General features: G+C 35.7%; 1 protein-coding gene across 13 annotated transcripts in view; it reads left to right on the top strand.

Moving 5' to 3' along the window:
• Nucleotides 1-25,246, top strand: part of LCORL (ligand dependent nuclear receptor corepressor like) — a 179,102-nt gene that overhangs the window by 58,705 nt on the left and 95,151 nt on the right. For 8 of the 13 annotated variants that reach the window (XM_027544121.1, XM_027544132.1, XM_027544123.1 and 5 more), the window contains exons 3-4: nucleotides 4,148-4,227; nucleotides 5,124-5,253. In XM_027544121.1, the coding sequence (XP_027399922.1) occupies nucleotides 4,148-4,227; nucleotides 5,124-5,253 (210 nt within the window). Of the gene's footprint in view, nucleotides 1-1,396; nucleotides 1,460-4,147; nucleotides 4,228-5,123; nucleotides 5,254-6,706; nucleotides 6,748-25,246 lie in introns of those variants that run through there. The other 5 variants (XM_027544126.1, XM_027544125.1, XM_027544127.1 and 2 more) reach the window with 3 other exon arrangements.

Raw genomic sequence — 25,246 nt, 5'->3', positions numbered from 1 at the left:
GGCTATCTTCAAGAATGGCTGTACTGTTTTGTGTTCCCACCAGCAGTGAATTTAGGTTCCTTTTGCTCTACATGCTGACCAGCATTTCGTGTTGTCAGTGTTTTGTACTTAACTATTTTAATAGGTGTGTAGTGGTATCTTGACGTAATTTATGTTTCTCTAATGGCATTTCCTATACTTTTTTGCTATCTGCATATCTTCTTGAGTGAGGTATCCAGACAGGTTTTTGAAGTCAAGAATGAGGAAATACTTCCTCTGCTTCTGTTTCATGGAACAGATTATGGAGAAACCATTTGGGCTGGTGCTTTCTGTTTGGGGAGGCTATTAATTATTGATTTAGTTCCTTTAATTGATAAGTGCCTTTTGAGGTTTTGTATTTTTTTGTGAGATTTGATAGATTGTGTCTTTCAAGAAATTTGTCCATTTTACCCAGTTTGGTGGGAAAATAATGTTTTCCATAATATTCTTTGTTATCCTTTTAATGTTCATAGGATCAATAGTGATGGCCCCTCTTTCATTTCTGTTGTTTTTTTCTTTTTTCCTCATTTAACTTGGCTAGAGGTTTATCATTTTATTGATTTTTTTAAAAAATCAACTGATCCTAATTTTTTAAAAGGCATAGAATATAAACTGGAAGGATATATTGCAAAATGTTAATCATTATTCTCTAGATGATGAGATCATAGTTTTTCTCTTTGTAATTTCAGTTTAGTTAATATATAGTTCATAATTAAAGATTATCTTTTAATTCTATTGCCTGCTGTTCAGTATCTTTTATCAAAATTAACAAAGTTATAATCACTATCTTGTGATCTTAATGAAAAATCTAGTTTCAGTATTCTCTTTAATCATTTTTCATTGAGCTTTGTCTTTAGGAACTGCAGATTTATTTTTTGTGGTTAGAGGGTACTGAAGATAATAAACACATTCAAAAGAAGTGTGATTAGTTAAAATGAAAGTAACATTTTCTGGACTTAATGTGTTTTGCAAATGTTCTTATTTAATTTTTACTTCAGCCTTAAGATGCCATTATTAGAAGGTAATTTGCCCAGGACCACATCTGGTATGTGGAAAGACCATGATTCAGTACAAGGCTCTCTAATTTCAAAGTCTGTTACCTTCCCAGATAGACTAGGTAAATGAACCAGACTTTGACCACAAGAATATGCATACATGGTGGAAAGGTTGATTTTGATCATTCATTTACTATCAGTTTTCATATATGACATTGCCTTTATTAATAAGGCTAGTTGTATAAGGTACATAATTTGACCTTTTTGAGCTTATAACTTCATGTATTAAAATTTCAAAATGAGAGACAACTTATTTTAGAGATGACTATCTGATTTATTGTCAAATTTTGTTTGAGAGATAAAATGAATGTGTTTTGTTGTAGTGCTTATTTAATTTTTATGACCTGAAAGGACAACCTGGACAGAGGGAGAAGTCTGGCCTCCAGGTGATTTTTCAAAATCGCTTTTCCTATATATAAAAAATGTATACCACCAGCATTTATTTGGATTGAAAATTAAAAGTTGCTATATAAAGAGTAAATATTTTCAAGTAAATTCATAGATTTCCAAACATAGTAACATTTAATGGCATTTATGTAATCATTGAATATTCAGTGCCATTTATTTAACTATTTAGGCATTTATTTTAATTAAATTTCCTTGAAGAACTTCACCTAAAGTGACTAAAATAAATAAGGATTATCTCAGCACGCCCAATTTTATTTTACAACTGATAATTGTCTGAATTAACCCAAAGTTGTTGTCCTTTGAGTCAACGTATTTTTCACTTAAGCTTTATGAAACCTTTCAATGATTTTTCAAAAATACCTTTTCCAGACCTACTAGCTGTTTTTCAAAAATCCTAATTGGGACTTCTGTGGTGTCCAGTGGCTAAGACTTTGTGCTCCCAATTCAAGGGGCCCAGGTTCTATCCCTGATCAGGGAACTAGATCCCACATGCCAAATGCTGCAACCAAAGATTCTGAATACTGCAACTAAGACTGGCACAGCCAAATAAATATTAAAAAAAAAAAAAAAATCCCAGTGCTGGAGTCCTTTCATATTTCTGGTTCTTGAGGCCATAATTTTTAAAAGCAGTAAGATTTCCTTGATCTATCAAAATTATGCTTGGCATATGAGTCAAGTTTTAGTACAGTAATGCTGCATAACAAACAGCTTCAGAATCTATTTCATGCTTATGGGTGACTATTCATTGGAGTCTAGGCTGTGGATGGGGTTTACATCTCCTCATGACTCCACGTTCCAGACTGAATGGATAATGGCTTTATGGGGCAAGTTCTTCTGATGTTGGATGGTGAAAGTTCAAGATAATTGCCATGGGGAATTTGCCATGTCTTTTAAAGCCTCTGTTTAGAGTGGTATACTGTCACTTCTTATATATTCATTTCATTGGTCGGAAAGCTGTGCCTCACTCTCTGTAAGAGACACTGCATAGTCTTATTCAAGAGTGTGAGTCTGTGATTCTGATATAATGACTGGGTAAAAAGTTGGAAAAAATTGTGAACCTGCATAACTACAGTTCTGGGTTTTTAATTGTATAGATTATGTAAACCTTTTGATTTGTCAGATTGTTTACACAAATTGATCAGTTTTCTTAAGCAGATATTCAATTAAAGTTATCTGTCTTCTGCAAACTAACTTTATTAAATACATGTGTCATAGTACAGAATTTAAAAAACAATGACTAGTGATTCTACCTGACTAATAATTAGCCTTTGCATGATGTTTTGTAGTTTATAAAATATTTTAATATTTTAAAAATTTGATCACAAATAAGTTAGGTGACAGAATCCTTATTTTACAGATATGGAAATTAAAAGCCTGGCTTGGCAAGGCTATAACTAGTAGGTTCCATTCCAGATTTTTGGAGACTTCAAATCCAGTCATCTTTCCATTATTTCATACTGGATCTTACGTTCCCATTCCCTATTCTTTCCAAGTTTAAATAAATAATGGGAATATTTCTGGACCACTGCCAGAAATGAAAGGAATCTATCACTGTACTCTTTATATTCCAACAAATTATATATCTTCTATTCTGACCTGTGTATCTGAATTAATGCAAGAGGCTGAACCTATCTAGTATTTATTCATTATCATTCCAGAAAGATGAGTTTATTTCCTTTGTTGTTTAGCAGAAAACAAGTATTTAATTTCATTAAACATTTCAAAAGTATAAGAAATTACTGTGGTACACCAGTGCTTTTCAAATTAGTTCTAATGTAGCTGCCTCAGATGATGATGGTTTCTGTATTTGAGGTTCTGTGTATTAACTTATTTGGGAAAAGAAATTGGAGGGAGTTTCTGTTGCAAGGAGTAAGTTTGAAAATCTCTGTCTATACCAAGTATAGTTAGGATGGCAAAGTTATAATTTCTTCATAAAATTCCTTCATTTGAAAATGTTTTCCACAAACTCTCTAATATATTCCAGTAGTTGGATTATAAGGAACATTCTTATGAAAAAAATCCATGTTTCGTAATGAATAATGTAACTTGTTTACTTGTTTTTTACCCTAACTTTTACAACAAATCCTTTAGCAATGTAATAAAAAAATCTGATCTGACTTTTTAGTAGTGGATTTCTATTAAATTTTCTTGGACAGCATTCCATGTTCTCAAATTTGTAGGTTTTTCTGGTGCTTTATTCCATTTCTCTGTTTTATATTGTCATTTGTGCCAAATTTATTCCCTTATCCCCTATCTCCCTGTCTGTTCTGATTTCTTTCATAGTGAAAATAAAAATTAGTAGACAATAATAAATCGAGTATTTCAGAAGGTTAAATGATACTTAACACATTATTAACCAGTGACATGTTAATGCTACAGGTGTTAGTTTCTGCAGAAATACCCTGGTCGAATAATGTGTTAAAACTCTATTGTTGGATAATGAATTTATAGCCAGCTCATTGTTCTTGCTACTTTGTCCAATAATAGTGCAAAATTACTCTCCATATTTCTTTTTAAATGTCACGGGTTTAGTTTTTTTTTAGGCCTTTCCCCCTTACTTTTAGTAGTTAGCTTTTTTATATGACCCATTGCTGTGGAGAGTGGTAATTTTATTTGTTTTTATATAAAGTTAGTGTATTTAATCAATATTTTTCCCTCTTTTGAAGACTGTGAACCAGAAGAGCTGACTGACTGGTCTATGGATGAAAAATGTTCATTTTGTAACCTACAAAGAGAAGCAGTCAGTGTAAGTTTTAGTGCTATCAAATTATTTCTAAACTAATTGCACAGTTGTAACACAAATTTTTTAAACTTAATTTGTTCTGAGAATTTGGGACTTACAGTGAAATTTAAATACTTGATTTTGATAATGAGAAGAATATTTTGAAGTCTCATGTTAGATGTCTAACATTTAGCTTAACTTGCAGGTGAAAATCCCAATACACTCATCTTTTTTGCTTATTTCACATTTGTTTCTTAAAACTCCTGACTCGTAAAGTTCAGTTCAGTTCTGTTTTGTATTTAGGTCAACAAAGGTGAGCCTAGTTTGATCTGAGACTACCTTACAGTCTGATTTCTTAGGAATCAGTGGTTGGAAGATAATGTACTACTTTTTAGATTTTTACTTTTTCATGAAGTCTTTTGGATATCGTAATTATCTCCTGTGAAATAATTATCAGTTTTTACTGTAAACAGGGCATAAACTAGACAAGTAGAATCTTCTTGTATGGTAGGAAGTCCTAATTCTTTTAATACTGTTGTGAGAATGGCAGAGAAGAAATGGGAACTTGGAGAACTTGCACCCATTTTGGTCATGTTAGTGGGTAGACATCTGCTTTGTTCTTAAAACTCTCATTACTGGCATGCTATATAGTGAATTTATTTAACAATATATTTTATCTTTTCTCCCCCTTCCTCTTTTTTGACAGTAGTTTTGCTAAGAAATAAGGCTAGTTTGGCCCTCTATCAAAGATAAATTTCTTTTTTCCTGACTTCTTCCCCAAATTTTATGTTCTGTATATAATTTCATATATTTAAAAGACAGAACAAATGAACATTTAGAGAATTTCTTTTTGTCATTTTAATGAAGTCCCATGTTTAAATAAAAAGTAATTTTTTTATGATGTTTTCTTCTACTTTTAGGATTGTATACCATCTCTTGATTCTTCACAGTCAACACCAACAGAGGAACTATCATCTCAGGGCCAGTCCAACACTGAAAAGATTGAATGCCAAGCAGAAAATTACCTAAATGCACTCTTTCGAAAGAAAGGTAATATTGATATACTTTGTCATTTAAAATTTGTAGTAGAAACCTAAAATGTATGAATTTTTCTCACATATGAGTTTTTAATATGTCAGTCTCTACTCCATTCTTGATTATTTCCTTCTTTGTCCTTAGTTTTTCTCCATATTTTTAGGGCATTAGGATTTGCAGTCACAGGGCTAGTCTTCTGCTAGGCTTTCCTTTTCACCATTCTCAAATCTCTCCTTGACTTTATTTTGTTAATTACTGTAGGCAGAAGAAAATTTTGTATGCTTTTGGTCTTCCTTATTTTGTTGCTTTTCTCAAGACTGCAAAAGTTCTTTTGTGTTCAATAAGTGATAGATATAATATATTGCAAAACTGTTTATAGAAATGTAACAGTTAAAAATCATTTATCAGCCAGGTTGGTAGTATATTGGCTGGCTTGAGATTTCAGTGTTTCTTTGATAGCTTGAATGTGCTGTTACAATGTCACTGTTCTTCTTTGCTGCCTATCTAAACATTTAATCCAAATGAGGGTTGTTTCATGTGTTTCCTTGCTTGATACATATGTATCAGGCAGAATTTGTTTTTATATCTTAAGCTACTTGAGAAAACTAGAGGAATATAGACCCTTCCATTTTTTTTCTTGGCCATTTCTGCAATAGTAGAATGTATTAATTTTTACCACGTAGACCTTGGGAGTAAGTGATGGTTTAGGGGGAATGCAGGGTGGTAGTGGGAAGCTCATCATACCTCCCAACTTCCAGAGATGAAGAAAATGGTACTGTATGTTCATCTAAGTACTGATAGTGCTTTTAATACTTTGAATTAGGTAACATCAGATATTTTCTGTTAAATAGGTAACTTTCAAGTTTTAATCTGTAATGTTGAATATTGTCCTTACCTTTGAGAAAGGAGGCTTTTGTTCAGTCTTAGTGTTATGAGTTCTTTTATGTGTTGAAATATGAAAATCCTCTGATTAGAAGAATAATTAGCATATTAAAAGGCCTAAAGTTAAGAACTATATATATTTTTAAGTGTAAAGGACTGAAAATCTTTCCCTGTGTGTAATTAAAGTAACTCATATTGAGAAATTGTCATTGTCTTTAAAAAACAAATTAAAAAAATTTTTCTACATAAACCAATATAAAAATATTTTACATGCTTTAAGGATTTTGTATTAATTTAGAAAATTTTATTCTGCCTGTATATTTACACTTAACGAGAAGAATTACATTCTCAGGTTTACATCACAAAGAGAGCTGGAGGAAATGTATGCATTTACACACATGCATGCAGTAAGTTTCACTCATCTTAGAACTCATTACTCAGTCTCCTTCTCCTTTGAGTAATTTGTAATGGTAGTAGGTAGAAATTAATAATAGTAACTTTTAATATTTGATAGTATGGAGTTAACCTGTGCTCCATTGCCCTATTAAGAGTAATCAGTAAAAAATTGGTACTATTTCAGCTGATTCAAGCATCTGGGTCTTCAAGAGGTCTCCTACCAGTGGTTGGGTGAGTGTTCATGGATATTTAGTGACCTCTCCATTTGGGGATTTTTTGTTTTTCTTCGAGATCTTTGAAGGATCACAGAGTTTTTAAATAAAAGGTTCTTATTAGTAGTATTTTTGCCTTACTTTAGGTCTTTAGTATTTTTGTCTTTGTTAATTTCTTTATTTGTGGTCCATCATCACCTTAATTGAACATAAGGACTTTTCTACTTGTTTACTTGGCATTGTTTCTGTTGTTTGTTTTTAATTTCTATGAATGAAATAGTTTTTGAGATTTCCAATATGGTCTGACTAGGATGTGGCTAGAAGATAGTAACAGTATCTTTTAAATGGTCTTAATTCCTTTATGCATTTATTTCTTTAGTAAGTTCTTTAACTTTGAAACAAAAGGCAAAAAAAAAAAATGTGTTTTTAAAGATAGGAAATACTTCCGAGTCTTTGGAAGCAAATAAAATGCTAATAGAAGCCTCTAGTTGGTTGGTGAAGTTTTTATTTGATTCCTGAACATTTCACAAAGTCAGTCATTTTTAGGAATTCTGGATATTAGTAACATTAGTATTACTGATACTTTGAATCTGTTGCTTAGTTTGAGGAACATAAGCATGTGATCATCTTGCCAAAACACAGAGAAATCTTTTAATATTCTTATTATAGCTTGTTTATTATCTTTCCTAACTATAGTTTTATGGGCTTCGATGATATGTTACTTTTATTGAGAACTCACACTTGGGATAATTATTATGGTTGATGTCACCAATTATGATTGAACACTAAGCCCATTTAATCCCAAAACATTGTTGAGAGATAGATACTTTTGTTATCATTTTAACAGATAAAGATAATGAAGCTCAGAGAAGTTAAGTTTTGTGTTGTGAACAGTTGAACCCTGGGAAGAAATTTTTAAAAGGTCAATGATGTTTTATGTGAAGAACACTTAGATTCTAAGTATTAAGTAGAAAAATCTTCCTGTTTTCTACTACTTAGCAGCCTAGAATTAGGATTATTTTAATTGAATTGGGAACGCTAGAGAGGACCTATCAGAAATTCAGAGCATTCCATCTTTCCTTCATATGAACTATGAACAGCTTTAGTGATTAGTTCCCTTACACTATTTAATAACTGGAAAAGCTTATTACTTAATCTAAATACAGTTTGGACAATCCCTTATATTAGAAGCTAGTCAAAAATACTCTTTGTGGGTTGAATAAGTATAGTCAGTGAGAGGGGATATTTTAGTGTAGAAGTGAATTTTTAACTAATTTTGTATATTCTTTAGAAATGTTTCAGAATTGAGTTCCTTGTAGACGTTAACCTGCACATTTACATTTACGTGGAGTGCTAGAGTAGAATGAAGCCTCCATGATAGCAGGGACTTTGTTTTGTTAATTGCAGAATCCTCAGTATATGGAATAGTACTTGTCACATCTTGTATCTTCAATAAATATTTCTTGAATGGATAAATGAGCACTAAGATACACTAAGATATGTTCCAGTTTTTCCACATACTTATGGTATTATCCTTATTCCATTTGAAGAACAAAATTGTTGTGCATGTATATATAGTTTATCTTCTGCTTTGTACTTAAATTTATTACTATATGTTTAGCATGAATATGTTTATTTGTTTTGAAATGTGGATAAACATAGGCATATAAATATAAAATGCCTTTTCTGAGGCTATCCTCATAGGATGTAAACTAAATTATTTTGACTTTAGGCTTTATATTCTCTGATCACCTGAAGCAGTATAAATCACTAGCTTACAATTCAAGAAGATATCTCTTTCATTTTTCAGTTAAAGAAGCATACTTAACTAAATAGGACAGATAGTATGCACACTGTAGCTGAATGAATCATACTGCTAAGTATATAATAAAGCCTTCCTTCATCAAAATATGATGTTTTTCCTACTTTATCCTCCACCCCCCCTACCCCCACTCCCACCCCGCCACAACACATATTTAACATTCATTTAACTATTATTCTGGCCATTTCTTTTCGAAGCCCTTCTTGATATATAGTTGAAAGCTGCTATTAACCAATCTTTTCCCCTGAAATTAATTGATAGCCAGGTTTTATATAAAGTTTTTCATGCCTTTTCTGAACACAAATCTTTTTCCCTTTAAACTTTTAATTTTTAAGCTTTATAATATTGCATGAAATAAATATTAATACTTCTCATTAATTAATTGGATTATGTCTGATACTAAAACATTTGACTTCTTAGAAACAGGAGTATTAAATCTTTTAGATTGCTTTTCTCTTAAATGCAGGTATCTTTGAATGGCTATGTAAATTTGACCTGATTCATTCATACCCTAAGTATTTCTTATACAAATGCACCTTTCTGATACCATGTGGTCATACACTGAAAAAGTGAATTTAAAATGTTATATTCTTTGCAACCCCATAGACTCTAGCCCGCCAGACTCTTCTGTCCATGGAATTCTCCAGGCAAGAATACTGGAGGGGGTAACCATCCCCTTCTCCAGGGGAATCTTCCTGACCCCGGGATTGAACCCAGTTCTCCCACAGTGCAGTTAGATTCTTTACCATCTGAGCCACCAGGGAAGGCCCCTTGGCTTTCTCTTTATATGTGGGTTGCCTTTTTGGAACTCTCAGGGAACTGTATGTTGCTGCTGCTGCTGCCAAGTCACTTCAGTCATGTCTGACTCCTAGCAACCCCATGGACTGCAACCAGACTCCTACACCCATGGGATTTTCCAGGCAAGAGTAGTGGAGTGGGTTGCCATTGCCTTCTCTGAACTATATGTTAGTGTGGTAAAATAATCCACATACTATTATGAGTCATAATACAGAGGTGTTCATGAAAAGGTTTTTTTGGGCCATATACATAGATGATATGAATGAAATTCTGAGAACACATTTAAAGTTATAACTGGATTTAAGATATTAGGCATTTCTGTTAAAGTCACCTTTCTGCCTGTAACACCCTCCATAGTAGGAATTAAAGACAGACTGTTGGATTATTCATTTACCATTACCTGGATTCTTTTATCTCCTTTTGTCTTCTTTAATCTCTAATTTGACCTAATCAGTTACGCCTTTATAAGCACCCATATTTTTTTCCACTGTGTCTTCTGAAACTTGTGATCTTTCATCAACAATCCCCTATATCCTCAGTCTTTTCTCTTTTTTTTAAATTTTATTTTATTTTTAAACTTTACAAATTGTATTAGTTTTGCCAAATATCAAAATGAATTCACCACAGGTATACATGTGTTCCCCATCCTGAACCCTCCTCCCTCTTCCCTCCCCATACCATCCCTCTGGGTTGTCCCTGTGCACCAGCCCCAAGCATCCAGTATCGTGCATCGAACCTGGACTGGCGACTCATTTCATATATGATATTATACATATTTTAATGCCATTCTCCCAAATCATCCCACCTTTTCCCTCTCCCACGGAGTCCAAAAGACTGTTCTATACATCAGTGTCTCTTCTGCTGTCTTGTATACAGGGTCATTGTTACCATCTTTCTAAATTCCATATATATGCGTTAGTATACTGTATTGGTATTTTCTTTCTGGCTTACTTCACTTTGTATAATAGGCTCCAGTTTCATCCACCTAATTAGAACTGATTCAAATGCATTCTTTTTAATGGCTGAGTAATACTCCATTGTGTATATGTACCACCACTTTCTTATCCATTCATCTGCTGATGGACATCTAGGTTGCTCCATGTCCTGGCTATTATAAACAGTGCTGCGATGAACATTGGGGTACACGTGTCTCTTTCAATTCTGGTTTCCTCAGTGTGTATGCCCAGCAGTGGGATTGCTGGATCATAAGGCAGTTCTATTTCCAGTTTTTTAAGGAATCTCCACACTGTTCTCCATAGTGCCTGTACTCCCACCAACAGTGTAAGAGGGTTCCCTTTTCTCCACACCCTCTCCAGCATTTATTGCTTGTAGACTTTTGGATCACAGCCATTCTGACTGGTGTGAAGTGGTACCTCATAGTGGTTTTGATTTGCATTTCTCTGATAATGAGTGATGTTGAGCATCTTTTCATGTGTTTGTTAGCCATCTGTATGTCTTCTTTGGAGAAATGTCTATTTAGTTCTTTGGCCCATTTTTTGATTGGGTCATTTATTTTTCTGGAGTTGAGCTGTAGGAGTTGCTTGTATATTTTTGAGATTAGTTGTTTTGTCAGTTGCTTCATTTGCTATTATTTTCTCCCATTCTGAAGGCTGCCTTTTCACCTTGCTAATAGTTTCCTTTGTTGTGCAGAAGCTTTTAAGTTTAATTAGGTCCCATTTGTTTATTTTTGCTTTTATTTCCAATATTCTGGGAGGTGGGTCATAGAGGATCCTGCTGTGATGTATGTCGGAGAGTGTTTTGCCTATGTTCTCCTCTAAGTTTATAGTTTCTGGTCTTACGTTTAGATCTTTAATCCATTTTGAGTTTATTCTTGTGTATGGTGTTAGAAAGTGCTCTAGTTTCATTCTTTTACAAGTTGTTGACCAGATTTCCCAGCACCACTTGTTAAGGAGATTGTCTATAATCCATTGTATATTCTGCCTTCTTTGTCAAAGATAAGGTGTCCATAGGTGCATGGATTTATCTCTGGGCTTTCTATTTTGTTCCATTGATCTGTATTTCTGTCTTTGTGCCAGTACCATACTGTCTTGATAACTGTGGCTTTGTAGTAGAGCCTGAAGTCAGGTAGGTTGATTCCTCCAGTTCCATTCTTCTTTCTCAAGATAGCTTTGGCTATTTGAGGTTTTTTGTATTTCCGTACAAACTGTGAAATTATTTGTTCTAGCTCTGTGAAGAATACCGTTGGTAGCTCGATAGGGATTGCATTGAATCTATAAATTGCTTTGAGTAGTATACTCATTTTCACTATATTGATTCTTCCAATCCATGAACATGGTATATTTCTCCATCTATTAGTGTCCTCTTTGATTTCTTTCACCAGTGTTTTATAGTTTTCTATGTATAGGTCTTTAGTTTCTCTAGGTAGATATATTCCTAAGTATTTTATTCTTTCCGTTGCAATGGTGAATGGAATTGTTTCCTTAATTTCTCTTTCTGTTTTCTCATTATTAGTGTATAGGAATGCAAGGGATTTCTGTGTGTTGATTTTATATCCTGCAACTTTACCATAATCATTGATTAGTTCTAGTAATTTTCTGGTGGAGTCTTTAGGGTTTTCTATGTAGAGGATCATGTCATCTGCAAATAGAGTTTTACTTCTTCTTTTCCAATTTGGATTCCTTTTATTTCTTTTTCTGCTCTGATTGCTGTGGCCAAAACTTCCAAAACTATGTTGAATAGTAATGGTGAAAGTGTCTTGTTCCTGACTTTAGAGGAAATGCTTTCAATTTTTCACCATTGAGGATAATGTTTGCTGTGTGTTTGTCACATATAGCTTTTATTATATTGAGGTATGTTCCTTCTGTTCCTGCTTTCTGGAGAGTTTTTATCATAAATGGATGTTGAATTTGGTCAAAGGCTTTCTCTGTATCTATTGAGATGATCATACGGCTTTTATTTTTCAATTTGTTAATGTGGTGTATTACATTGATTGATTTGCGGATATTGAAGAATCCTTGCATCCCTGGGATAAAGCCCACTTGGTCATGGTGTATGATCTTTTTAATGTGTTGTTGGATTCTGATTGCTAGAATTTTGTTAAGGATTTTTGCATCTATGTTCATCAGTGATATTGGCCTGTAGTTTTCTTTTTTTGTGGGATCTTTGTCAGGTTTTGGTATTAGGGTGATGGTGGCCTCATAGAATGAGTTTGGAAGTTTACCTTCCTCTGCAATTTTCTGGAAGAGTTTGAGCAGGATAGGTGTTAGCTCTTCTCTAAATTTTTTGGTGGAATTCAGCTGTGAAGCCGTCTGGACCTGGGCTTTTGTTGGCTGGAAGATTTTTGATTATAGTTTCAATTTCTGTGCTTGTGATGGGTCTGTTAAGATTTTCTATTTCTTCCTGGTCGAGTTTTGGAAAGTTGTACTTTTCTAAGAATTTGTCCATTTCTTCCACGTTGTCCATTTTATTGGCATATAATTGTTGGTAGTAGTCTCTTATGATCCTTTGTATTTCTGTGTTGTCTGTTGTGATCTCTCCATTTTCATTTCTAGTTTTATTGATTTGATTTTTCTCCCTTTGTTTCTTGATGAGTCTGGCTAATGGTTTGTCAATTTTATTTATCCTTTCAAAGAACCAGCTTTTGGCTTTGTTGATTTTTGCTATGGTCTCTTTTGTTTCTTTTGCATTTATTTCTGCCCTAATTTTATTTTTTTTTATTTTTTTTATCTTAATCATGTTTATTCTTCCTTTTTTAAATTTTTTTTAATTTTATTTTATTTTTAAACTTTACATAATTGTATTAGTTTTGCCAAATATCAAAATGAATCCATCACAGGTATACATGTGCTCCCCATCCTGAACCCTCCTCCCTCCTCCCTCCCCATACCATCCCTCTGGGTCGTCCCAGTGCACTAGCCCCATGCATCCAGTATCGTGTATCAAACCCGGACTGGCATCTCATTCCATACATGATATTTTACATGTTTCAATGCCATTCTCCCAAATCTTCCCACCCTCTCCCTCTCCCACAGAGTCCATAAGACTGTTCCATACATCAGTGTCTCTTTTGCTGTCTTGTATACAGGGTCATTGTTACCATCTTTCTAAATTCCATATATATGCGTTAGTATACTGTATTGGTGTTTTTCCTTCTGGCTTACTTCACTCTGTATAATAGGCTCCAGTTTCATCCACCTCATTAGAACTGATTCAAATGAATTCTTTTTAATGGCTGAGTAATACTCCACTGTGTATATGTACCACAGCTTTCTTATCCATTCATCTGCTGATGGACATCTAGGTTGCTTCCATGTCCTGGCTATTATAAACAGTGCTGCGATGAACATTGGGGTACACGTGTCTCTTTCCCTTCTGGTTTCCTCAGTGTGTATGCCCAGCAGTGGGATTGCTGGATCCTGCCCTAATTTTTAAGATTTCTTTCCTTCTACTAACCCTGGGGTTCTTCATTTCTTCCTTTTCTAGTTGCTTTAGGTGTAGAGTTAGGTTATTTATTTGACTTTTTTCTTGTTTCTTGAGGTATGCCTGTATTGCTATGAACTTTCCCCTTAGGACTGCTTTTACAGTGTCCACAGGTTTTGGGTTGTTGTGTTTTCATTTTCATCCGTTTCTATGCACAGTCTTTTCTCTAAATGTTCCCTTTACTTTATTGCTTTAGGTGAAACCTGTATATTCATAAAAGATGCTTTTGTAGCCCTTTCTCTTGCTAAATGTTTTTAATTGCTTGCTTTATGTAATATAGGAGTGATAAAATTGACAAGTTCTGAGATCTTTATAGCTGCTTTCCAGTCATTTATTTACTGTCCTCACTCAAAACCCTGAGCTTGTCTGAAGCACCTGACATCTACCTGTTCCATCCACATCATCATGTTACACACCTCTACTAACTTTTTTTACTTTCTTCCTCCCGTCTTAGTTCTTGGTGACTTCAAATACTATGCAGCTGATTCATGCAACATTCTGGCTTCTCAGTTACTTGACCTCTCCATTTCTAATGATCTTTTCCTCCATTCCACTCCAGCCACCTTTCTGATGATCATCCCTAGACCTTTGCCACCTCCCAGATATAATTTCAACCATCCCTATTTCTGACTACCATTTTATTTTAATAGTCATCCCAATATTTTTTTAACCTTGCAACCCCCAATCTATTGACCATACCACTTCTCACTATTCATTGTCTCATGATTTGACTTTTCTCCTTACTCATTTCAGATACTGTGCTTGATTGCTGTAATCATCTTTCTATAAAATCTTAACTTCCTTGCTTCTCTTTTCCTTTCTCATATTTGTATGTCAGAACCTCATCTGGATTTTGACCCTATACCCCATATATTATACACTTGCCCTGGAACAGCTGAACTTGACTAAAGTTAAACACCTAGGTAATTATTTTATATCCCTCTCCTCAAATTCTTCACAACTAAAAACCACCACTCCTTTTTGTAGCAGTTACCTTCTAACATTATATAATTTGCTTATTTTTTTAAATGTATTATTCACTGTCTTTTTCCATCTACTAGTATATAAACACCATGAAGAATTGGATTTTTGTATTTTTTCCTACTGGGATATCTCTAGCATCTGACACATAGTAGGTACTTATTTTCTGTGCTTTTAACCATCTTCACTCTGTTCTCCTTTTCTTTTCAACTCATCCTGATTAGACTTTCTTTTCTACTACCGTACTGAAACTGTTTTATCATTTTCATTGGTAATTCCATTTTGTACTCTTTAGAGGAAAGTTAATCAATTCTCACCTTATTCAGATTTTCACCATTCATCAGTGATAGGGTTGATCACTTCCTTAATCCTGGTTTCTAGGATGTTATATTCTTTTCATTTTTCCCCCCTTGTCTTGCACATTACTTCTTTCACATGCTTCTTGCTGGTTTTTGTTTTCTTTACCTTTAAATATTGAAGAGCCCAAGAGTTAGTCCGCAGTGTCTTTTCTTCTCAAATGGCTTCTCTTACTTGATAGCTTCATTTCATCCAGTAGTATGTGTTGGTGACATCTGAATATTGTAGGATTATATCTAATCCTAATCTTTTCTCTAGCTTTTCTCTGTTATATCTGTCTACTTGGTATTCTTCATTAGAATATCTAATAGGCACTTCACATGACCTCTCTAAAACAGAATTCTTGATTTTACTTTCCCAAACTTCTGTCCCAACCTTTCCTGTCTTAGTGAAAAGTATCACTCTTGACCCTAGTTGGTTGCTAGTCCCCAAAACAAGAAACTTTTCTTGATTGCTCAGTATCCTCTATACACACATGCAACCTATCATCAACTCCCATTTGTTGTTCTGCCTTCAAAATCTATTCTAAATCTGACCGTGTCTCACTGTTTCCATTGCTGCCACTCTAATCCAAGAGACTTCATCTCTGGCATGTACTACTTAATATTGACCAGAGACATATTAACACCACAAGCATTAGTTTCTGCAGAAATCCCCTTGTCAATATGTGTTAAAGAGCCTCCAAACTGTTTCTCTTTCTACTTTTCTCTTTCCAACCAGTTCATTTTTCTACACAAAATGATATTTCTGAAGCCCAAACCAGTACATTATTCCTCTGCCCAAAAGTTTCCAGTGGCTTTGCATGTCACTTAGAGTAAAATCTATCAGAGGTTTGATCTACATGGCCTAGTTTAGCCTCCTTTTCAGCCAAATCTCATTGCTCATTCTTTTGCAGACTCTGGCTTTTTGCTCAGCCTCTGATGTGCTAACCTTATTGCCGTCTCAGGGTCTTCTCACTTGCTGTTGCTATTACCTCTGTCTAAAATCCTTGTTTGCACCTGAACATTGCACTCCGTTGTATTAGCAAACATTACCCCTGGCCCTGATCACTTGTTGCTCCAACCACCCTGTTTATGATAATTCTTTCAGTCTTTCCTATCATTCTGCTTTTTGTTTGTTTTTCTAACTGACTCCTCTTTTAATGTGTTTGTTGTCTCTACTACTTCTACAGTATAAGAACAATAAGACGGGATTTTTATTATGCTATATCCCTAGCACTTAGAATTGTATCTGATACAGTCAAAACTCAATAACTTAATTGAGTGCATATAGAAAAGGAATATTTTAAAGCTCAGCAGTAATGCTTTAAAATCATGATTTAAAAGATCATGTTTTTTTTTTTAAAGCATGACTTATAGTATACTAGATCTTTTAGCAAAGTCTTTAATGAGTCCTTGTATGTGATAAGAAAGTGTTCTAGGAATCAGCCTAAATAATGAAGATAAAAGTGATTCCAAATTTCTTTCAGAAATGTTTGGTCATGGAATTATTCTTTTCAGTGGTTTTACACAACCCTGATAACCTTTTAAGGACATAATTTAAATTTTGAGGAAGCAGTAGTTCTTCCATTTCTCTTTATATAAGAAGTTCTGTCTAAATTATTTCTTTGCACATTCTAATTAAGTTTAAAAAAATGTAGTCTGTTAGGTGAGAGGGAAGACTTAATTCTCAGAAAAGTATAATTCTATTTGGGGCCCTTTTTTTTTTGTATCACCATCTGTCCCTGGGTAATATTTCTTCCCTGTACTTTGTCTCTAGTATGGCAGATAATGGAGTTGGCCGGTGTATAAATAAATGTAGTAATCTATATATGCTATTCAAAATAATCAGAGTTCTGAACTGGAAAAAGTAACAGTTACTATAATTACTATGTACTGTTTAGCTTTTTTGTATTAACTTATTAATATCATTTAAAAATCTTCTTAGAATATTTTTCTGATTTTCTTGAGTAACTCGTAAATTTACCAGATATATCATCACCCATGTGTTCTTTCATAAAATGCTAATAATTTAGTTCTTTCTTTCCTTGAGTGTGACTTCCCCCCAAAGCAAGACTAGCAAGTTGGCCTTTATAAAACATATTTCCCATCCATGATTAGAGAAGTTAATTCATTCAGGAAAGTTCCTTCTATATGCTGGGTACCATATTAGTGAAAAAAAAAAGACAAAAACATCTCTGTCTGCATGAACTTTTGTGTGATAGTAAGGGGAAGCAAGCAGTAAATAAGTAAATTATGTTTGTGGTTCAGTGTACATGTATGCACATGCATACACACACACACAGTCACCTGCTTTACACACATGCTAGATATAAATATATATTTAAGTATTGGAGACAAAGGAGGAAGAGGAGCATAGGCTATACCAGGGCACAGGTGGTATTCAAGTAACATTTGCGCAACCATTTAAAAAAAAAAAAAAAGGGTATCAAACTACAGAAAACCTGGGGGAAATACATTTCAAGAGTTAAAAGATAATATTGATTTTGAAAAATTATGTATCAGGCATGTGGGAGGTGATTGCCATGCCCATTCCTCAGTTTTACAGACTACTTATTTTCCTTTTAAGATCAAGCTAAAATAACAGCATTTTAAAGCAGATACAGGATTTAGAGATTATTTGATTCTACTGTTCCTTTACTTATATACAAAAAAATAAGTAACTTGACCAAGGAACATATATTATTTAACATGTATTAAATAATATAAGATAGTGATTATCAATAATACTTAGTAAAATAATCAAAAAGCCATTTTACAAAATGTTTAATAAAGAGTTGCTTACATGAAGTGTGATGGTAATAAAAGAGATGAAGGCTTATTTTTTGTTGCTGTTTGGTGATGAGTAATATTAAGCCAGAGTGAGCTGGGGAAGTAATGAACAGATGAATGTCTGAATCCATGGAACTAGCTCTGAACCGTCAGCTGAAGTCAGAGGAAAGGCAGTGGGATTTTTAAGAAACTAAAAATGGATGAACTATTCAATTCATTTGTAGTTTTTCAGCCCCTGGTCACCCGTTAATGTGTAGAGTCTTCTCATCATTATCAAACTCACTTGTATCAGCCAAAATTTTATCTGCATGATCTGAAATTTCTTTTGAAGATTTGGTGTCAAGTATTTGTGACTCCTTTATCTTTGCCTGAGTAATGATGAGCATCAAGTTGAAAGATTTTCTCAATCATAATTAATGTTAACAGTTATCGTTTTCATGGTCCACTTCATTAAATCTAGTCTCCTTAACAAGTTGTAAGACATTTTGCTTTACAGTCAACATTTCTTTTAACACCTGGAAGTTAACAGAAAATATGCTAGGATTGTTCATACTCCAGTCATTGTTTATTGAGATACTTTTCCCCAAGCCTGATTGGCTGAGAGTATCTTTTTATCAAAACACTTTTAATGGGAGGTAAGTAAATTTACTGTTCTTTTAATAGGTCTTAGTTTCCACACACCTCGTGTACTTTAAAGCATCTCTGTAAATAGAGTGTGCTTGCATATGCTTTCTCATATTTAAAAGATGTGTGTTTCATGATACATAATAATGTATGAGATGGTAGACCTTAAGTGATATATATGCTGTATGGGTGTATTTAAGAGACTTTAAAAGATAATTTTGATTCTATAAAATGATTTCTACCTTCTTTGTCAATTTTAAATATTATTCTGTCATATCCCCCTAATACTATTTAGTAGATTTTGAACTTCTTGAAGGCAAAGAATATTTTAATAATTTTTTTCTTTCCAATTCATTATAAACATTTCTTAGTTTCTTAAACAGAGTTATGGTCAAAGACATAAATCATAAATATAGAAGATCCTCCTCAACATGTAATAGGTATTTGCTGCTCAATTTATGTAAATATGCATTTTAGGGATAAAATGATGAAAAATCATTTAAAGGTGAATTTTCCTGAACATACATACATTTGTGTGGTGGAATAACATGGCTCAGCTGCCAAACAGATTTTAGGATACCATACAGCAGTATGGTTCAGGAGTATTGGCAAGTGACCAAGCAAATACAGGAGAAGCCTGCTCAAAAGATTATGCAAAAGCAGTTTCCTCCTTTCAGTTGTTATATATTCAGGTGTCTTAAAATTTTGCTCTATGAAATAATATGTTTCTAGAATGAGAGGGTTTCTTGTTTGTTTGTTTGTTTTTTATGAGAACTGATGTTTACAGGTTTTATTCAATCCGCCTGTCACAGGTTGTGTGTGTTTGTCCAATGCTGTGAAAATAAGGGGGGTTTTGTTTGTTTGTTTTTTAACTTCTTGGAAAATCTACATTTCTTAGAGATCTGATTTTCTCTGTTTTTTTTTTTTTCTTTTTAAATTTTGTCTCTTTAAGTTTCAGCTTCTTCATGTTATTTTAAATTTTTTTAATTAAACCACACTGTTTATTAAATATGCTTTTAAAGCAGTGCTTATCTCTATTATTATATACCTAAAAACAGCAGATGGTTAGATGACTTTAGAGTAAAAACTACTATGATAATTCTTTTGCTTATTTTCTTTTTAAGATATACTTTAACACATATATGTAGAACGTTTTCATTGTCCTTGTAAATAATACATCTAAAACTCTAATCCACAATTCTTAGAACTGTGTTTCCTCTTGTTATTTTAGCTGTAAGACTTAATTAAACCTGATTATGGTCTGCCTCCAAATGTTAGACAGCACATTGAGTTGAATTGGGTGGTATTAGAATCTCAAGATCAGGACCTTTTAAGGAAAAAATGAAAACTTAATAGCCAAGGTAATTTAGCTAACGACTGAAATAGTTCATATGTCCTGAGTTGAAATAAGAAGGAAGAGGAAGGGTATGTTAGTCAGCTGGACTTGTTGTTGTTGTTGTTAGATAATTTTTTTCATACACTGTACTTTTATGGATGATAAAATATAATGTAAAAAATCACCTGAGTTATCAGGCAGACATTGAATCAATCTATCACCTTAACTGTCTTATAAAAGGTTCAAGTTCCATCTTGGCATAATTTGGAGTCTGATATTTTCAGTTTTTTACTCTGACATAAAGGTCTTTTTTTGATGCAATTTTTGTAGAAATAGCACTTCGTGAATATCCTCTAACATGAGCTTTCCTCTCTATCTCATTTAATATGATATAGTTATAATGCTCTTTTACTAATTACTTATTCTCGGCACTTCAGTGGCTGATTAATTCTTTCTGAATATGTCTTACTGAGATATAAGGAGTCTAGGACTAGCAGAGGGTTTGATCAAATCCTTTACTTGTGAAATGTAATGAATTAGTTTTATAAATTACTATTTCATCATTTTTAATTATAAGTGTGAACTGTCAGTTACAGTTTACTATTTGCTATTGGCTAGTTGTACATTCGGAGAAGGCAATGGCACCCCACTCCAGTACTCTTGCCTGGAAAATCCCATGGACAGAGGACCCTGGTAGGCTCCAGTCCATGGGGTCGCTAAGAGTAGGGCATGACTAAAATACTTCACTTTCACTTTTCACTTTCATGCATTGGAGAAGGAAATGGCAACCCACTCCAGTGTTCTTCCCTGGAGAATCCCAGGGATAGGGGAGCCTAATGGGCTGCTGTCTATGGGTTCACACAGAGTCGGACACGACTGAAGCGACTTAGCAGCAGCAGCAGTTGTACATTATATTGACAGTTTGCTCAGACTGTTCTGTTGATTAAAACTTACTGATTTGTTATTACTGCATTGAATGGTTTGCCTTGGAAATGAACAGAGATCATTCTGTCGTTTTTGAGATTGCATCCAAGTACTGCATTTCAGACTCTCTTGTTGACCATGATGGCCACTCCATTTCTTCTGAGGGATTCCTGCCCACAGTAGTAGATATAATGGTCATCTGAGTTAAATTCACCCATTCCAGTCCATTTCAGTTCTCTGATTCCTAGAATGTCGACATTCACTCTTGCCATCTCTTGTTTGACCACTTCCAATTTGCCTTGATTCATGGACCTGACATTTCAGGTTCCTATGCAATATTGTTCTTTACAGCATCGGACCTTGCTTCTATCACCAGTCACATCCACAGCTGGGTATTCTTTTTGCTTTGGCTCCATCCCTTCATTCTTTCTGGAGTTATTTCTCCACTGATCTCCAGTAGCATATTGGGCACCACTGACCTAGGGAGTTCCTCTTTCAGTATCCTATCATTTTGCCTTTTCATATTGTTCATGGGGTTCTCAAGGCAAGAATACTGAAGTGGTTTGCCATTCCCTTCTCCAGTGGACCACATTCTGTCAGATCTCTCCACCAAGACCCGCCCATCTTGGGTTGCCCCATGGGCATGGCTTAGTTTCATTGAGTTAGACAAGGCTGTGGTCCTAGTGTGATTAGATTGACTAGTTTTCTGTGAGTATGGTTTCAGTGTGTTTGCCCTCTGATGCCCTCTTGCAACACCTACCGTCTTACTTGGGTTTGTCTTACCTTGGGTGTGGGGTATCTCTTCACGGCTGTTCCAGCAAAGCATAGCCAATGCTCCTTACCTTGGACAAGGGGTATCTCCTCACCCCGCCCTTCCTGACCTTCAATGTGGGATAGCTCCTCTAGGCCCTCCTGCGCTTGCACAGCCACAGCTCCTTGGACGTGGGGTTGGTCCTGCCGGCCACTGCCCCTGGCCTCCGGCATGGGGTTGCTCCTCCTGGCCGCAGCCCCTGGCCTCCGACATGGGGGTGCGGGGTAGCTCCTCCCGCCCGCCGTGCCTGGCCTCGGGCTTAGGGGCATGGGGTGGCTCCTCCCTCCTGCCGCCCCTGACCTCAGACGTGGGGTAACTCCTCTCCTTGCTGCCCCTGACCTCGGACGTGGGGTAATGCCTCTTGGCCGCCGCCCTTCGGGCATGGGGTTCTCCCGGCTTCTGCCCCTGACCTCGGACGTGGGGTAGCTCCTCTCCGCCGTGCTTAGCGCGCCGCTCGCAGCCACCAGTAATCCAAGTCTATGCCCCAACCAGTAATGCTGAAGAAGCTGAAGTTGAACGATTCTATGAAGACCTACAAGACTTTTTAGAACTAACACCCAATAAAGATGTCCTTTTCATTATAGGGGACTGGAATGCAAAAGTAGGAAGTCAAGAAACACCTGGAGTAACAGGCAAATTTGGCCTTGGAATACGGAATGAAGCAGGGCAAAGGCTAATAGAGTTTTGCCAAGAAAATGCACTGGTCATAACAAACACCCTCTTCCAACAACACAAGAGAAGACTCTATACATGGACATCACCAGATGGTCAACACCGAAGTTGGATTGATTATATTCTTTGCAGCCAAAGATGGAGAAGCTCTATACAGTCAGCAAAAACAAGACCAGGAGCTGACTGTGGCTCAGACCATGAACTCCTTATTGCCAAATTCAGACTTAAATTGAAGAAAGTAGGGAAAACCACTAGACCATTCAGGTATGACCTAAATCAAATCCCTTATGATTATACAGTGGAAGTGAGAAATAGATTTAAGGGCCTAGATCTGATAGATAGAGTACCTGATGAACTATGGAATGAGGTTCATGACATTGTACAGGAGACAGGGATCAAGACCATCCCCATGAAAAAGAAATGCAAAAAAGCAAAATGGCTGTCTGGGGAGGCCTTACAAATAGCTGTGAAAAGAAGAGAAGCGAAAAGCAAAGGAGAAAAGGAAAGATATAAACATCTGAATGCAGAGTTCCGAAGAATAGCAAGAAGAGATAAGAAAGCCTTCTTCAGCAATCAATGCAAAGAAATAGAGAACAACAACAGAATGGGAAAGACTAGAGATCTCTTCAAGAAAATCAGAGATACCAAAGGAACATTTCATGCAAAGATGGGCTCGATAAAGGACAGAAATGGTATGGACCTAACAGAAGCAGAAGATATTAAGAAGAGATGGCAAGAATACACAGAAGAACTGTACAAAAAGATCTTCACAACCCAGATAATCACGATGGTGTGATCACTGATCTAGAGCCAGACACCCTGGAATGTGAAGTCAAGTGGGCCTGAGAAAGCCTCACTACGAACAAAGCTAGTGGAAGTGATGGAATTCCAGTTGAGCTATTCCAAATCCTGACAGATGATGCTGTGAAAGTGCTGCACTCAATATGCCAGCAAATTTGGAAAACTCAGCAGTGGCCACAGGACTGGAAAAGGTCAGTTTTCATTCCAATCCCAAAGAAAGGCAATGCCAAAGAATGCTCAAACTACCGCACAATTGCACTCATCTCACATGCTAGTAAAGTAATGCTCAAAATTCTCCAAGCCAGGCTTCAGCAATATGTGAACCGTGAACTTCCTGATGTTCAAGCTGGTTTTAGAAAAGGCAGAGGAACCAGAGATCAAATTGCCAACATCCACTGGATCATGGAAAAAGCAAGAGAGTTCCAGAAAAACATCTATTTCTGCTTTCTTGACTATGCCAAAGCCTTTGACTGTGTGGATCACAATAAACTGTGGAAAATTCTGAAAGAGATGGGAATACCAGACCACCTGATCTGCCTCTTGAGAAATTTGTATGCAGGTCAGGAAGCAACAGTTAGAACTGGACATGGAACAACAGACTGGTTCCAAATAGGAAAAGGAGTATGTCAAGGCTGTATATTGTCACCCTGTTTATTTAACTTCTATGCAGAGTACATCATGAGAAACGCTGGACTGGAAGAAACACAAGCTGGAATCAAGATTGCCGGGAGAAACATCAATAACCTCAGATATGCAGATGACACCACCTTTATGGCAGAAAGTGAAGAGGAACTAAAAAACCTCTTGATGAAAGTGAAAGTGGAGAGTGAAAAAGTTGCCTTAAAGCTCAGCATTTAGAAAACAAAGATCATGGCATCCGGTCCCATCGCTTCATGGGAAATAGATGGGGAAACAGTGGAAACAGTGTCAGACTTTATTTTGGGGGGCTCCAAAATCACTGCAGATGGTGACTGCAGCCATGAAATTAAAAGATGCTTACTCCTTGGAAGAAAAATTATGACCAACCTAGATAGCATATTCAAAAGCAGAGACATTACTTTGCCAACAAACGTCCATCTAGTCAAGGCTATGGTTTTTCCAGTGGTCATGTATGGATGTGAGAGTTGAACTGTAAAGAAGGCTGAGTGCTGAAGAGTTGATGCTTTTGAACTGTGGTGCTGGAGAAGACTCTTGAGAGTCCCTTGGACTGCAAGGAGATCCAACCAGTCCATTCTGAAGGAGATCAGCCCTGGGATTTCTTTGGAAGGAATGATGCTAAAGCTGAAACTCCAGTCCTTTGGCCACCTCATGCAAAGAGTTGACTCATTGGAAAAGACTCTGATGCTGGGAGGGATTGGGGGCAGGAGGAGAAGGGGACGACAGAGGATGAGATGGCTGGATGGCATCACTGTCTCTATGGACGTGAGTCTGGGTGAACTCTGGGAGTTGGTGATGGACAGGGAGGCCCGGCGTGCTGCGATTCATGGGGTCACAAAGAGTCAGACATGACTGAGCGACTGATCTGATCTGATCTCTGATCTATTACTTCATAGCAATCATCCCCTGCCTTTTCTGCATATAGATTCGTGTGCGTGTGTGTGTGTGTGTATGTGTGTTCTCCCTTAAGTGTTTTGAATGAAGTCTTTAAAATGTTTCTATCGTCAGTGGAAAGGGCAAAACATAAGTTTTACCATCAAACATGGACTAAAGTCTTGCCCTACCGTTTATTCACTATATAGTTCTGGTAAACTGCTTATCATTTTATGTGGCTTAGTTTCCTCATGTGCACAAGAGGCATAATAATTGTGGATCCTTATATTCTGTTGTCTGCCCTCACCCACTAAAAAATAGTTTTATTAAAGATATTAGTTTAGTGTTTTAGCATTGGTAGGTATGGTGTGTGTTCAGTAGTAGCTTCTTGTAGAAAAAAGAACATGGACTATGGAATCAAATCTAGATGGGTTGCTTCCTGTTTGTTTTGTTTCTTTTTTATCAAATAACTGTGATATTAGGCCAATTACATAACTTGGTGATACTACATCATTGTGCAGATTTGTTGTTGTTCATTCGCTAAGTCATGTCCAATTCTTTGTGGCTTCATGGAGTGCAGCATACCAGGCTTCCCTGTCCTTCACTATCTCCCAGAGTTTGCTCAAACTCATGTCAGTTGAGTCGGTGATG

This window comes from Bos indicus x Bos taurus, chromosome 6 (genome assembly GCF_003369695.1).
Source record: "Bos indicus x Bos taurus breed Angus x Brahman F1 hybrid chromosome 6, Bos_hybrid_MaternalHap_v2.0, whole genome shotgun sequence".
In the NCBI taxonomy this organism is placed as follows: domain Eukaryota; kingdom Metazoa; phylum Chordata; class Mammalia; order Artiodactyla; family Bovidae; genus Bos; species Bos indicus x Bos taurus.
The sequence above is the reverse complement of the archived record's forward strand: the minus strand, read 5'-3'. Positions and strand labels throughout refer to the sequence as shown.